Below are 15,662 nucleotides of genomic sequence, written 5' to 3' on the forward strand. Positions count from 1 at the left end.
AGCTGCTGGCAAAAGTGGTGTTGGGTGCCGCGGAGGTCAGGGAGCGTCTTCAAGAAAGGGCTTTGTGGAGGCCATCTGTGCAGCAGAGCCCACCCGTGCAGCAGAGCCCGCCTGTGCAGCAGAGCCCACTTGTGCAGGGAGCTCACACGTGAGAGCCCCCTGGGGCAGAGTCCATGAGTGCCTCTTCCCAGTTCCGCTGCCAGGGGGGCCCCTCTCCGTCTGCCTGCCACAAACATCACCCTGTTCCCAACACTGGCAAATGGCTCCAGGATTCTCCATTAGCCCCACCCATGTGTCTTTTAGGTTTTATTACTGTTTTCTGAGGAAGAATTTGGCAGCTTGTCATTCAAGTTGCTTAAGAAGTACGTGGAGTTAGCTGGCATATAATGGGTATGCTTTCAAGTTGGAAGCTAAGTCATATGTTTCTGTTTCAGGACGTTTTTACTGTAAGTGTTGGAAACTTACCCCCTAAGGCTAAGGTTCTTATAAAAATTACCTACATCACAGAACTCAGCATCCTGGGCACTGTTGGTGTCTTTTTCATGCCCGCCACCGTAGCACCCTGGCAACAGGACAAGGCTTTGAATGAAAACCTTCAGGTTTGTACGCATAAGATTTGAAGAAGCATTTTGGCGGCAGTGGAGGGGGAGTGGTGGAAGGCTGTGGAGGAATTTATGCCTGGGGAGAAAAACATGTAGAATAATCTTTTAGGCATAAAGTTAATTTTGCTGACATTTATGCATTTAGATACATTATGTGTATAAAATGAAAAGAATAAAAGATACAGATATGACCAATAAGCATATTTTTATTCTGCTTAATCACTCAAAAAATGTTATATCTGTAGTGCATGTTCATCACGAAGAACTAGATAAGCATAGAGAATACAAATAAGCCAAAATAAGAAAATTAAAACCATCCTTTATCCCATTGCCCAGAGTTAATGGTTAATGCTTTGGTATATCCCTCCAAACTTCCTACTTTGTATGTACAGCACATGTATAAAATGTGTGTGTGTACACACAGACATACGTAGAGTTTAAAATCTCTGTCAAAATGGTGAGTTGTATTTTAGAAGTTCGTGTCATTCCATGAGCAAACTTTCTGTGTTTCACTGCTTGAAAGTGAAACCAGCTGTCTTGCTGACAGTTGTGGCCTTGCCAAGACTACATTCAGTTTAGAGTCTCATTGTGAAACTTAATATATGCTTAGTTATACAAATGTATTTTTCTTTTAACAGGATACAGTAGAGAAGATTTGTATAAAAGAAATAGGAACAAAGCAAAGGTTAGTACCTAAAATATAAAACCTGTCAATTCAATGGATATTGGTTTTCTGGTTTAAATTTCCACTTAGAATTGTTTGAAATAATTTCAGATAGAAATTTAAGACTGTAGACTAAGACAACTTTCTCTTCATTTTTGGTAGCTTCTCTTTGAGCATGTCTATTGAGATGCCGTACGTGATTGAATTCATTTTCAGTGATACACATGAACTGAAACAAAAGGTTAGTGCATCTTTGATTTCTTAAGAGCTGTTATTTTAACACTACTTTTATCTTATCAAAGCAATGTATGCACACATGGTTGAAAAGTGAAATAATGCTGACAAAACTTCTGACAAGAAGCAGTACTCCTGCCCCTGATTCTCCCCAGACCAGTTTCCAGAGACAGCGAATCACTTGGACTATTTGAGCTGTTTCTTTGATTTTGCCTCCAATTTTTAAATATTAATTTTTAATGCTTTTTCTTGATTCACCTGTTTCAGAAATTATCTTTTGACTTCCTGTTTTGGAAGTTGGATGTGTAGCTCTTGCCTCCTCCACCCACCTAACTCCCTACTTTTCCTTTCCCCTTCATTCCAAAAGACCTGTTTCACAATAGTCAGTGATTATCATGTAAATGATGTTTACCACTGAGCCAAGAAATGTATAATATTATGATGAGGTTTTTTTGTTTGTTTTGTTTTATTTTTTGAGACAGGGTCTTGCTCTGTCACCCAGACAAGAGTACAGTGGTGCAGTCATGGCTCACTTTATCCTTGACCTCCTTGGCTCAAACAATCCTCCTGCTTCAGGCTCCTGAGTAGCTAGGGCTACAGGCCTGTGCCAGCACACCTGGCTAATTAAAAAAAAAAAAAATTGGCTGGGTGCGGTGGCTCATGCCTGTAATCCCAGCACTTTGGGAGGCTGAGGTGGGTGAATCATGAGGTCAGGAGATGGAGACCATCCTGGCTAACGTGGTGAAACCTCGTCTCTACTAAAAATACAAAAAATGGCCAGGCGTGGTGGTGGGCACCTATGGTCCCAGCTACTTGGGAAGCTGAGGCAGGAGAATGGCGTGAACCCAGGAGGCGGAGCTTGCAGTGAGCTGAGATTGTGCCACTGCACTCCAGCCTAGGCGTCAGAGCGAGACTCTGTCTCAAAAAAAAAAAAAAAAAAAAAAAAAAAATTGTAGAGACAGGGTCTCACCATGTTGCCCAGGCTTTTCTCAAACTCCTGGGCTCAAGGGATCTTCTTTGCTTCAGCTTCACAAAGTGCTAGAATTACAGGCATGAGCCACCACACCCAGCCTATTTTCCTTTTTAGAATTCTGCAGGAATTTCAGACCTTCTCTTTATCTCTGGTATTCTGAAATTTCATAATAGTATGATTTTCATTCATTGTATGTAACTGGTGGTCTTTAGTTCTGAGAAATTTTGTTGTATTAAAAAAAATGTTCCTCTCTCGTATGTTTCTGCAGTGCCTTTCTTTTTTTCTTTTCTTTTCTTTTTTTTTTTTTTAAGACAGAGTCTCACTCTGTCGCCCAGGTTGGAGTGCAGTGGTGGAATCTTGGCCCACCGCAAACTACGCCTCCTGGGTTCAAGCGATTATCATGCCTCAGCCTCCTGAGTAGCTGGAACTACAGGTGCCTGCCACCACGCCCAGCTGAATTTTCTATTTTTAGTAGAGATGGGGTTTCCCATGTTGGCCAGGCTGGTCTCGAACTCCTGACCTCAGGTGATCCGCCCACCTTGGCCTCCCAAAGTGCTGGGATTACAGGCGTGAGCCACTACATAATGGTGGAGGAGTCCTCAGTAGCAACAAGAGAGTGCCAGCCCCGTTGCATGGACACTTTTTACGCCCCTGCTTGTATCTCATCTGACAGCGTATCATTGGCCACAGCAAGTCCTATGGCCAACTCCAGTTTCAAGGGTGGAAATACAGCTGCTGCCTTGAGGCAGGAGGAACTTCAAAAGTCACATTGCAAAGGGGCACGCAGACAGGAGTGGAGAGACTTTGTGGTCATGTTACACTCTACCGCATGCCTTTGCCTTTGTTGTTGTAAAGCTTATTTACATTTTCAATAGCTTTTTTATATTCATGAAAATATAATATACAAATAAGTTATAATTCTGAGATTTCTGTTGAATTTTCTATTTTAGTCTTCTCGGTTTTAATTATCTGATGTGCCGTCTGCTATACCCAGATAAGTCTAACTGAATGGGCAGATCTGTAATCTTTTTTTTTTTTTTCTTTTTTTGTAAGACAGAGTCTTGCTCTGTCGCCCAGGCTGGAGTGCAGTGGTGCGATCTCGGCTCACTGCAAGCTCTGCCTCTCAGGTTCACGCCATTCTCCTGCCTCAGCCTCCCTAGTAGCTGGGACTACAGGTGCCCACCACCGCGCCTGGCTAATTTTTTTTGTATTTTTAGTAGAGACGGGGTTTCACCGTGGTCTCGATCTCCTGACCTCGTGATCCACCTGCCTCAGCCTCCCATAGTGCTGGGATTACAGGCGTGAGCCACTGTGCCCGGCCTGATCTGTAATCTTTGGATCCAGGGTTTGAGACTGTCTCACACTTACCTAAATTTGACCGTGTGAATCAACCTTAGGATTGCAGAAGGGTGACTAATATGCTCATGGTCTTCTAAAACCTACATTTTGTTATTTTGGTTTTTTCGTTTTGTTTTGTTTTTGTTTTGAGACAGAGTTACCCTGTTGTTACCCAGGCTGGAGTGCAGTGGCGCGATCTTGGCTCACTGCAACCTCTACCTCCTGGGTTCAAGCGATTCTCCTGCCTCAGCCTCCTGAGTAGCTGGGAATACAGATGCCCACCATTACGCCCAGCTAATTTTTTGTATTTTTAGTAAAGACAGGTTTCACCATGTTGGCCAGGCTGGCCTCAAACTCCACCCACCTCAGCGTCCCAAAGTGCTGAGATTACATGCGTGAGCCACTGCACCCGGCCTACATTTCATTATTTTGGAATTTACCATGACTTTATTGATTCTTAATAGAGTTATGTAAGCTATGCAAGGGTTTGCTCCATGACAGGTAAGTGCAGACTGCTAATACGGTGTTACTCCATTACTCACCTTGTTGTCGTGGTGTTTTGTTTCGCAGCACACAGACTGCAAAGCTGTCATTAGCACCATGGAAGGCAGCTCCTTAGACAGCACTGGATTTTCTCTCCACATCGGTTTGTCTGCTGCCTATCTCCCAAGAATGTGGGTTGAAAAACATCCAGAAAAAGAAAGCGAGGTATACTCCTTCTTACTTAGACATAGGAGACGCTATTGAAAAAATGTTTCAGAATAAGCTGGTTAAACTTGCAAATTATTGATTGTCCTGAAAAACTAGCATTACAAAATGAACTCTCACATCCCAAGATTCTGCAACTAAAAATATTGATGATATCAAGCATGCCAAACTTCTGACGTTTCATCCAAAACCCTTATGTGGATGATTTGCCTGTACAAATTGGCATTTTTACCTTTAGCTCCACCAAAAGAACATGTGCCATCAGACATTACATTGGGTATTCTCTATACTTGTTATACTTTTAAAATACTGATACTGGAAAAACAAATAAGCAGTTATTTGTGGTTGGTAATAAGACCATTTTGTGTGGCTGTGACAAAGAATCTCTTCTTAAGTTAAAATAAAAATAGAAACTTAGGCTGGGTGTGGTGGCTCACACCTGTAATCCCAGCACTTTGAGAGGCCAAGGCAGGTGGATTGCTTGAGCTCAGGAGTTTGAAACCAGCCTGGGAAACATAGTGAGACCTCGTCTCTATAAAAAAATTAAGAAAAAAAATTAGCCAGGTGTGGTCATACACACCTGTGGTTTCAGCTTCTCAGGAGGCTAAGACAGGGCGATCACTTGAGTCCAGGAGGTTGAGGTTAAACTGAGCTGTGATCGTGCCACTGCACACCAGCCTGGACAACAGAGGGAGACCCTGTCTCAAAAAAAAAACAAAAAGGAAACTTACGTGATAGTAGTTAAATATTGGTTAATTAATAGAACAAAAGGTATGTGTGTATAGTTTAGTAATCACAATGGCATGTATATTCCTCTTAGAATAGTGTGATATATATATATATATATATATTCTATAATGTTGATGCTGTATGATTTTTCAGATATTAATTCTTGACCTCTCAGAAGTTTATGTCAGAAGTTGGAAACTCCCAGTTCTAACATTCTACTTTTGACTGGAACTCCTAGTAGGCCATCTTGTTGTTAATTACATCTTATTCTTTCTGTTTTTATAGCATTAGTTTACCTCACTAGAAAGTTTTGGAGTTTTCTAAGTAGACCTTTTCCGGTTGAAGTGACAAGAAGCTCCAGTCCAGCACCTTCTTTCTCCTTTCAGGCTTGCATGCTTGTCTTTCAACCCGATCTCGATGTCGACCTCCCTGACCTAGCCAATGAGAGCGAAGTGATTATTTGTCTTGACTGCTCCAGTTCCATGGAGGGTGTGACATTCTTGCAAGCCAAGCAAATCGCCTTGCATGCGCTGTCCTTGGTGGGTGAGAAGCAGAAAGTAAACGTTATCCAGTTCGGCACAGGTGAGTGCGCTTCGGCCCTGGTCCTGCGTGTGCTTCCCCTGCCTGTGAATCACGCTCTGTAAAACTGACGACTGTGGGTATCCGACCCCGCCTGTGTGGTGAGGGGCAGCCTAGTATGAAACTGAAGAACAAGAGCTCTGGAGCTGGACCCCCTAGGTCCCGATTCCAGCTGTACCACTCACAGGCTCTGTGTGTCACCTTGGGTGCACTACTTGAACTTCTGGTGCCTCCATTTCCTCATTTGCGATCTGAGGATAATTGTCCCTAACTCACAGTGTTGCTGTGAGGAGGACTGAGCTAATGTATGTAAAGGATTTTTAAACTTGCCTGTTCCACAGTAAGTGAGATATAAATGCTACTGTTGTCATTAGCAACTGAACCAAATGCAAAACCCTTGGTCTGTTGAGTAGGAGGTCCCAAGTCTAAGGACAAAACATTTGCCATCAGCACAGTCATAGAAAATCTATAAGGAATGGTCTCAGGAAGCATCCGGCCAGCACTGCTAGAAGGGAGGTAGTACCACCCTCCAGGTGGGGCCCAGGGACGTCTCAGCCACCAGAAGGCAGCACCTCAGGGATGAAGTTGTGTAGAGTGGAGTGAGGGGACAGTCCTATCCTATTGATTCTTATCCTCTGTGCCATCCAGCAGAAGGCCCAGCCCCTTTTCCCCAGAGGTACAATCTGCTGCTGCTGGGGCAGAGGTCGGATAAGCATGGGGAGTGCAAAGGGCATGAGCAGAGACTGTGGCCTTCCGGGGGCCAAGCTGCTCAGACCATTGCAATGCCCTGCACCTTTGCACAAGCGATCTGCATGTGCACATGGAATTTGATTCAACATTTTGCGTAGTAAAAGGCCACAGTTTGAATGCTCTATGATGTATTATTTAGAAAAATAGTATAGTTAATTTTTTTTTTTTTTTTTTTTTTTTTGGAGACAGAGTCTCGCTTTGTTGCCCAGGCTGGAGTGCGGTGGTGTGATCTCAGCTCACTGCAACCTGTGCCTCCCTGCCTTAGCCTCCCCAGTGGCTGAGATTACAGTGCCCACCACCATACCCAGCTAATTTTTGTATTTTTAGCAGAAACAGCGTTTCACCCTGTTGACCAGAGCTAGTCTTGAACTCCTGACCTCAGGTGGTCTACCCACCTCAGCCTCCCAAAGTGCTGGGATTACAGGCATGAGCCACCGTGCCTGGCCTGTGGTCAATCTTTTGTATGTTAAAATTATCAAACAGTTTTCTAAAAAGGAAGGTACACACATAAATATATAACATCCTTTACAACAGCTGTGATGGTATGAAGTAACATTATAGTTTGTTAGTGCTCAAGCAAGTGAACGTGTGGAAGCGGCACCTCATGCTGATCTTATTACACAGGTTACAAGGAGTTATTTTCGTATCCTAAGCATATCACAAGCAATACCGCGGCAACAGAGTTCATCATGGTGAGTGCAAGAGGCTTCCTGTATCTCTTGGGTCTTTTCCTACCACACTTTAAGGGGACCTCCAGGGCTTAGGCCCCTCAGGCCACCATCAGAGCACCCCTAGTCCTGGGTTTTTGTATATTGGTAGGCTCTTTATTTCATTAATTAAAATGATAATGAGCTCATTAAGGAAAAATTGGAAATTAAAAAGAATAGAAAGAAAAAAATCACCCATGTGAAAAAACACCCTAATGCAACTAGCATTAACAGCTTTGAGAAGTTTTCTTCTGTCCTTTGTTTTTTTTCTCTTAAAATGCAGCCAGCTTCATCTAAAAGGGTTGAGGTTTTTTTTAAAAAAAAAAAAAAAAAAAAAAAAAGAAAGAAAAAAGAAATGCTGGGTATGGTGGCTCACACCTGTAATCTCAGCACTTTGGGAGGCCAGGACGGGTGGATTACCTGAGGTCAGGAATTCAAGACCAACCTGGCCAACATGGTGAAACCCCATCTCTACTTAAAATACAAAAAATTAGCCAGGTGTGGTGATGGACACCTGTAATCCCAGCCACTTGGGAGGCTGAGGCAGGAGAATCGCTTGAACCCAGGAGGTAGAAGTTGTAGTGAGCCGAGATTGTGCCACTGCACTCCAGCCTGGGCAACGGAGTGAGACTCCACCTCAAAGAAAAAAAGAAAGAAATAAAATAATAAAATTGAGCAAGCTGAGACTGACCAGCTGCCTCGGCCAGGCTGGCAAATCCGGGGCTGATTGCATGGGACATTTCTTCCTGTAGATGTCATAGTCCTCTGGAAACTGTAAAAAATCAAATAAGCATGAGGTGATAATATTGTAGTTACTGTGTGACATGAAATAAACTGAAAGGACATAAGTTTAGTTGTTTCACAAATGTATAATTAGGGAAAGAAAATATTTTCGGTGTCACTATATCTCTACACTGTGCTTAGATGTGTCAGTGATGACAGCAAATGGTGACTGTGACCAACAAGGAGAATATAATCTTTCACTTCATTTCCTCCAGTCTGCCACACCTACCATGGGGAACACAGACTTCTGGAAAACACTCCGATATCTTAGCTTATTGTACCCTGCTCAAGGGTCACGGAACATTCTCCTGGTGTCTGATGGGCACCTCCAGGATGAGAGCCTGACATTACAGCTCGTGAAGAGGAGCCGCCCCCACACCAGGTTATTCGCCTGCGGTATCGGGTGAGTCTCAGAGAGCTGGTCACACAGTCCAGACCCACGGGGAGATCTTCTTGTTGCCCTGCACAGGACTTTTGCAAGCTTGGAAGTTGACACTAGAATACGGAAGCCTTACAGCATAGAGGGATGGGGCTCTGGGCTCCCAGCCAGACTGCCTGAGTCTCAGAACCTGGGTTGGTCACTCAGTAGCTTAGCCGTGACCTTAGGCAAGTTCCTTAACCTCTCATCTGTAAAACCAAGATGATAATGAAAATACCTACATCCTAGGGTTGCTGAGGAATAAATGAGCTCATACATAGAAAGCACTTAGAACAGAACTGAATCAAAAAGCACCAAATCAATGTTAGATGTTATTATTTAGCATAAGAATCCACATCTCCAGCTTGTCCCCAGCGGCCTGGGTAAACCTCCTGCCTGGCTGTGCTGTGCTGGTGCTGGGGATGTGGCCTCCAGGCAGACCCCACCAGGCTGCTTTGCTCCTCCCCGGCTGTGCTGGGCTCGTGCTGGGGCATGTGGCCTCCAGGCAGACCCCACCAGGCTGCTTTGCTCCTCCCTGGCTGTGCTGGGCTCGTGCTGGGCATGTGGCCTCCAGGCAGACCCCACCAGGCTGCTTTGCTCCTTCGCATCTCTTTTCTGGCCATTATGAGCACTTGCATTTTCAAACCCTGTGGTGTGCACAGAAGCTTTCCATGGGAGGCTCACACCCTACATTGTTGGAATTGCCCCTTCCCCAGTAAAAGTTAGCTCTTTTGGATGGCACTAAGGTGTGTGGTGTATGTGTAAGGAAAACATCGAACAGAGGGGGCCACTCGGTTGCCCATCCTGCCTGCCTCTGTGGCCCCTGGACTCCTACCTGTGGCCACCACCTCAGCAAGTGGTCACCAGCTGTCTCTATTCTGAGGCAGTGCACGGAGCAGATCCTCAGCTTCTTCATGGGGCAGAATGGGGGCTTCTGTGCTGTCCTTGCCCCTGAGCCTTGACCTGGACTTGCCCTGAGCTCTAGGAGCCAGCACCCCCACTGCCCCTCTGTGGCCCCAATGCCCCTCCATGGCCCTCAGTGCCCCTCTGTGGCCTCCAACGCCCCTAGCTGCTATACCCAAGCCAGCTAGTTGTAGAATTATTGTAGAGAGAAAAGTAATAGGGCACTTGTCACTTGAGGGCTTTCTTCTCTATCCTCCACAGTCACAGCTCCTGGCTCTGTTCTCTGTAATCTAAGGCCTAGCCCAGCATCACAGGCCAATGAGGAAATACACCCAGCCTGAGCAGCTCCGCCAGTTGTTGTTCCTGATGGGACTTTACCTGCTGAGCTCACAGCTGCACTCAGGGCAGCCCGTGCACCGTCTCCTGGTCTCAGCAGCCCCTCCCTGCCCCCTGCTCCCAGGTCAGGGCTCAGACACCACAGGGCAGAGGTTCTGGCACTTATTCATGCCTTCCTCAGTGAGGGCCTATTCTGGGACGAACATCGGGCCCCCACCCTGGGGCTGGGAGATGGGATTTTCCCATGTGTCAAGGAGGAAATTGAGGGAGTGTGATTAGGTCAGGTGCAGTGGCTCGGCTCGCTCCTGTGGTCCCAGCACTTTGGGAGGCCAAAGGAGGAGGATCGCTTCAGCCCAGGAGGTCAAGGCTGTAGTGAGCCATGGTGGGGCGATTGCACTCCAGCCTAAGTGACTGAGCAAGACCCCATCTTTAAAAATAAAAAAAAAAAATTGAAAAATGTAAGGCATGTGATGGGGAATCTGGGTGTGCCGTGGGGGAGCCTGCTCCAAGAGGAGACTATGCCAGTTAGCACCACCCATGACTGGAGGGGTTGGGATCCATTCTGCTTTTCTGTCGAGTTTTTGGGATCTTTCTAAGTGTTTCTCCCTCATCTTCCAAGCATGCGTTTGCAGTTACAAACTCTAGTAAAGTGAGCTTCCCAGGGGTAGAGACCATCAGGCCTCCTCCCTGGTGTGAGTCCTGGTCCTCTGAGAGCCACCCTGAAGGAGCACAGGAAGATTCCAGCCTGCCTCACTAACAGACGGAAGCTGTAACTACCAATAACCCATATTAGTAATAACCCGTGTTATGATCATCACCAATTAATAGGGAGGGTAAAGACAAATCCAGTCTTTATCCATAGGTTGAAAAACATCTTGGAAATTATTTTCATAAGCTCTTTTTCTGAAAAATAATTGATCTTTAATATTTCAGGAGGAACTCCTCTAAGCAAAGGAGTTCTTGATAGTTGTAGAATTATTGTAGAGAGAAAAGTAATAGGGCACTTGTCTTTTAAATGTCAGAGATGCTCTTTGCTAGAGTGAGAGTTGCTTCTTTATGCCTTTTGCTGTGTTGATGTGTACCAGATTTTAAGAGGTAGATTTTATTCACTCTTTGCCAGCTCTAGGCCTTTGGGATCAGATTCAGGTAATATTGTTATTTATGGAAATTAAGTTGGTATCTTTGTCAGCATTCTGATACCTTATAGGGTTGTTTTTAGAGTCATCTACTCCCTCCCTCAGTGAATTGAAAGTCAAGAATTTCAACTTTTTTCTGTTTGAAGGATAAGTCAGTCCTCTGATAGATGGGAGCTTACATTAGCCAAACTTTCAGATGTTTCCTTCTATTATCACTTTCTCTGTTTAACCTCAGCTACACACGAGTACATTCTTCCCCACGTCATGTCTCCCCCGTTGAGTTGTGAGCTTTCTCAACACTGTTAACATGTACTTCAAAAATATTTCTAATGTCTTCAAAATTAAAACATGTGAAATGTGATCAGTTCTACAGCAAATCGTCACATCTTAAGGATTTTGTCCCAGTGTGGTGCCGGAGTATTTGAATATTTTAATGCAAAATCCAAGCATAGTTGGAGAAAACAGGTATGTTTTTTAAACATCTGGTTTTATATTTACGTTTGGAAATCTCATATTCTTCCGAGACTAAGAAATAGGAACATCTGTGTTTCCTTGAATGAGAGGGGAGCTGTAAAGAGGCAAGCACTGCTGCAGGTGTGAGCCCTGCCTCAGGACTGCACCAGCGGGAACACAGGAGTTCTTCATCAGGTCATTCTCCCAGCTTATAGTTTGATTTCTGCCTTAAAAATCATGGACTGATTTTTTTTAAAGTGAATTATTAAATATGTTTCGCTGAAATTAATTTTCCTTATTATGATAAAATTTAGCATTTTAACTTTTTTTTTTTTTGAGACAGAGTCTTGCTCTGTCGCCCAGGCTGGAGTGCAGTGGCACCATCTCGGCTCACTGCAAGCTCTGCCTCCCGGGTTCATGCCATTCTTCTGCCTCAGCCTCCCAACTAGCTGGGACTACAGGCACCAGCCACCATGCCTGGCTAATTGTTTGTATTTTTAGTAGAGATGGGGTTTCACTGTGTTAGCCAGGATGGTCTTGATCTCCTGACCTCGTGATCTGCCCACCTCGGCCTCCCAAAGTGCTGGGATTACAGGCGTGAGCCACTGCAACCGGCCATTTTAACCAATTTTAGGTGTCCAATTTAGTGGTATTAGCTACATTCACAATGCTGTGCAACCATCACCATCTTCAAACTATGTCATCAGCCCAAACAGAAACTACCTACTCATTAAACAGTAACTCCACATTCCCTCCTACACCCAGCACCTGCTAACCATGACTCTGCTTTCTGTCTCTATGACTTTGCCTTTTCTGAGTATCTCATATAAGTGGAGTCATAGGACATTGTCCTTTTATGTCTGGCTTATTTCACTTAGCATGATGTTTTTAACATCCATCTATGTTGAAGCATGTGTCAGAATTTCCCTTCTTTTTAAAGCTGAATAATATTCCATTGCATGGATAGACCACATTTTGCTTATCCATTCATCTATCGGTGGACACTTGGGTTGTTTCTGTCCTTCAGCTATTGTGACTAATGCTGCCATGAGCATTGGTATACAAGTGTCTGTTTGAGTCTGCTTTCAATTCTGGATATATGCGCAGCGTGGGATTGCTGGATCATATGCTCGTTCTATGTTTAATTTTTTGGGGAATTGCCATGCTGTCTTCCATAGCAGCTGCATCATTTTACATTCCCACCACCAGTGCACCAGGATTCCAGTTTTTCCACATCCTCACCAACACTCATCATTCTTTTTTTTTCCATATTGATTGAAATCTATCAGCTTTTCTTTGGTTTGTTTTGGTTTTTGAGACACAGTGTTGCTCGGTCATCTAGGCTGGAGTGCTGTGGTGCAATCATAGCTCACCACAGCCTCGACTTCCTGAGCCCAAGCGATCCTCCCACCTCAGCCTCCAGAGTAGCTGGGACTACAGGCGTATGCCACCACTTTTTTTCTTATTGTTTTTTATTCGTTTGGTTGGTTTTTGTTTGTTGTTGGTGTTTTTTGAGACAGGGTATCACTTTTTCACCCAGGCTGGAATTCATTTGTGCAAGCTTGGCTCACTGCAGCCCTGATATCCTGGTCTCAAGCCATCTTCCTCCCTCACCCCCCAAGTAGGTGGGACTACAGGCCCACACCACCACACCCAGCTAATTTTTTGTATTTTTTGTAGAGACAGGGTTTCGCCATGGGCCCAGGCTGGTCTCGAATCCCCAGCTCAAGCAATCTGCCTGCCTTGGCCTCCCAAAGTGCTGGGATTACAGGCATGAGCCGCTCTGCCCAGCCACCACTTGTTTTTTGATAACAGCCATCCCACTGGGTGTGAAATGGGATCTCACTGTGGTTCTGATTTGCACTTCCCTAATGACTAGTGACATCAAGCATCTTTGCATACACTTGCTGGCTTTTGTGTATCTTCTTTGGAGAAATATCTATTCAAGTACTGGAATCTACTTATACCAAGGTTGCATATTAGTAATTAGCTAAAGGAATAATTTCAGGATGCTTTGTAAATGTAAAGGATGTGATCATGCTATTATTTAAAATTCTAGCTGGGTGTGGTGGCTCATGCCTATAACCCCAGCACTTTGAGAGGCTGAGGCGGATGGATCACCTGAGGTCAGGAGTTTGAGACCAGCCTGGGCAACATGGTGAAACACCATCTCTATTAAAAATACAAAAATTAGCTGGGTGTGATGGCACACGCCTATAGTCCCAGCTACTTGGGAGGCTGAGGCAGGAAAATCACTTGAACCTGGGAGGGGGAGGTTGCAGTGAGCCAAGATTGTGCCACTGCGCTCCTGCCTGGGCGACAGAGCAAGACTCCATCTCAAAATAAAATAAATAAAATAAAATAAAATTCTGTTTAAACTATTTTCGGGAAAGTACCCTGTAGCAGGAAGGAGAGAAAATACCGAAGAGTTATAAAATTCCCAAAGGATAGAATGTATACTTTATTTTAAATGTGAAGTAACTATTTTCTGGATGGAGCATTGAAAGAGAAATAATTCCTCTTTTATAAATAGGTAGAAGACCAAATGACCAGGCTATGTTCTCCGAGTTGCCACTCTGTCTCGGTCAAATGGCAGCAACTCAATCCAGATGCGCCCGAGGCCCTGCAGGCCCCAGCCCAGGTGCCGTCCTTGTTTCTCAATGATCGACTCCTTGTCTATGGATTCATTCCTCACTGCACACAGGTAAGAAGGCGCGGAGTTTGTTATTCTATGGGAAGACCAATATATTTTGCTAATTTTTTTTCTGTCTTCTTCCCTCCCCTTCTCACCAGCAGATTTTCCTTTTCTGGGAACACAGCTGGTGGTTAGCCAGGGCTTTGGGGAGGCTTCTAGTTTTTGTTGAAAGGGGAGAGGAAATCACCAAAAGAATTTCTGTTAAACCAAGACACTGCAGAGTAGAAAGGCTAATGAGGAATTTATTTTTTTTTCCCATTTCAGGCAACTCTGTGTGCACTAATTCAAGAGAAAGAATTTTGTACAATGGTGTCGACTACTGAGCTTCAGAAGACAACCGGAACTGTAAGATTCAAAACCTAAACTATCGACCTGTTGTTTGAAAGTTACGATTTTATATTTCCATATATAATGCTCTATGGCAAGCTTGTCCAACCCACAACCCAGGGCAGCTTTGAATGCGGCCCAACACAAATTCGTAAACTTTCTTAAAACGTTATGAAATTTTTTTGCTAGTTTTTGTTTTCAGCTCATCAGCTATCTTTAGTGTTAGTGTATTTTATGTGTCACACAAGACAGTTCTTCCTCTTCCACTGTGGCCCAGGGAAGCCAAAAGAATGGATACCCCTGCTGTCTGTACTTCCTTTGTTGTTTTCCTGTGTTGAAATTTCATTACACAATATGGAGATGAGCTATATGTACAAATGAGTATACTTTCCTTCAGTTTCTAATGCAGCACTTCTTCATCGGGGTAGTTTGGTCTGGGTGTGTCTATATGGGCATCAGTGGGTGGCAATAACTGCAATTAAGTATGGCTTTTATGCATGGAAATTTTGCTAGAGAGGTTCTCAAAGATGTTCACGACTCAATAAAAGTTACATGCCACTGGCCTACTGATGCTATTTAGAAATACTAGTTATAATAATACTGGACTAAGAGTAGATCATATCATATGTTGAGGATGTGGGTTTATTTCCTTTTTTGATTAAAAGCAAATGAATTATGAAAGAAAAAATTCCTGTTTCCCAAATACTCACACCATTTCTGGTTTCCAGATATGTGTTTTTCCCAACCAGTTCTCTGACACCAGTTGCATGTCCTACAATTTAATTCAATTCTGACACTAGCCGCCTGGGGTTGGCACAGACCTCACAGGGTGAGGGCTCAGTCCCACAAGACTGGTTCCAACTCCAGACACCAGTAGCAAGTAGCAGGTCCCCAGGTTACCCACACTTCTGGTCAGCTCCAAGTCAGTGTTCCCACAACCCTTTCTCAGGTTCATTAATTTGCTGTAACAGCTCACAGAACTCAGGAAAAGTTTACCTTAGTATTACTGATTTATTGCAAAGAATATTATAAAGGATATGAATGAACAGCCAGATGAAGAGGTATATAGGGTGAGGCCCAGAATAGTCCCAAGCACAGGAGTTTCTAACACACAGTTGGGGTGCACCATCCTCCTAGCACATGAGTGCTGACCCAGAAGCTCCCTGAACCCCTTTAGGTGGGGTTTTTAATGCAGGTTTCATTACAAAGTCCTGGTTGATTAAATCATTGGCCATTGGTGATTAGCTCTCGCCTCTCTGGAGGTTGGGGAGTGGGGCTGAGGTTCCAGCCCTCTAATCGTATGGTTGGTTCCCCAGCAACCAGCCCT

At 44.3% G+C, this 15,662-nt stretch overlaps 1 protein-coding gene across 1 annotated transcript in view; it reads left to right on the plus strand.

The window, feature by feature from the left end:
• The window catches only part of PARP4 (poly(ADP-ribose) polymerase family member 4), a 98,392-nt gene that overhangs the window by 51,941 nt on the left and 30,789 nt on the right, over nucleotides 1-15,662 (plus strand). The window contains exons 18-27 of the mRNA XM_030813233.1: nucleotides 435-599; nucleotides 1,241-1,287; nucleotides 1,429-1,507; nucleotides 4,382-4,519; nucleotides 5,635-5,830; nucleotides 7,202-7,269; nucleotides 8,283-8,470; nucleotides 11,226-11,325; nucleotides 13,847-14,017; nucleotides 14,273-14,353. Of these exons, the coding sequence (XP_030669093.1) occupies nucleotides 435-599; nucleotides 1,241-1,287; nucleotides 1,429-1,507; nucleotides 4,382-4,519; nucleotides 5,635-5,830; nucleotides 7,202-7,269; nucleotides 8,283-8,470; nucleotides 11,226-11,325; nucleotides 13,847-14,017; nucleotides 14,273-14,353 (1,233 nt within the window). The remainder of the gene's footprint in view (nucleotides 1-434; nucleotides 600-1,240; nucleotides 1,288-1,428; nucleotides 1,508-4,381; nucleotides 4,520-5,634; nucleotides 5,831-7,201; nucleotides 7,270-8,282; nucleotides 8,471-11,225; nucleotides 11,326-13,846; nucleotides 14,018-14,272; nucleotides 14,354-15,662) is intronic.

This window comes from Nomascus leucogenys, chromosome 5, assembly GCF_006542625.1.
Source record: "Nomascus leucogenys isolate Asia chromosome 5, Asia_NLE_v1, whole genome shotgun sequence".
NCBI lineage: Eukaryota > Metazoa > Chordata > Mammalia > Primates > Hylobatidae > Nomascus > Nomascus leucogenys.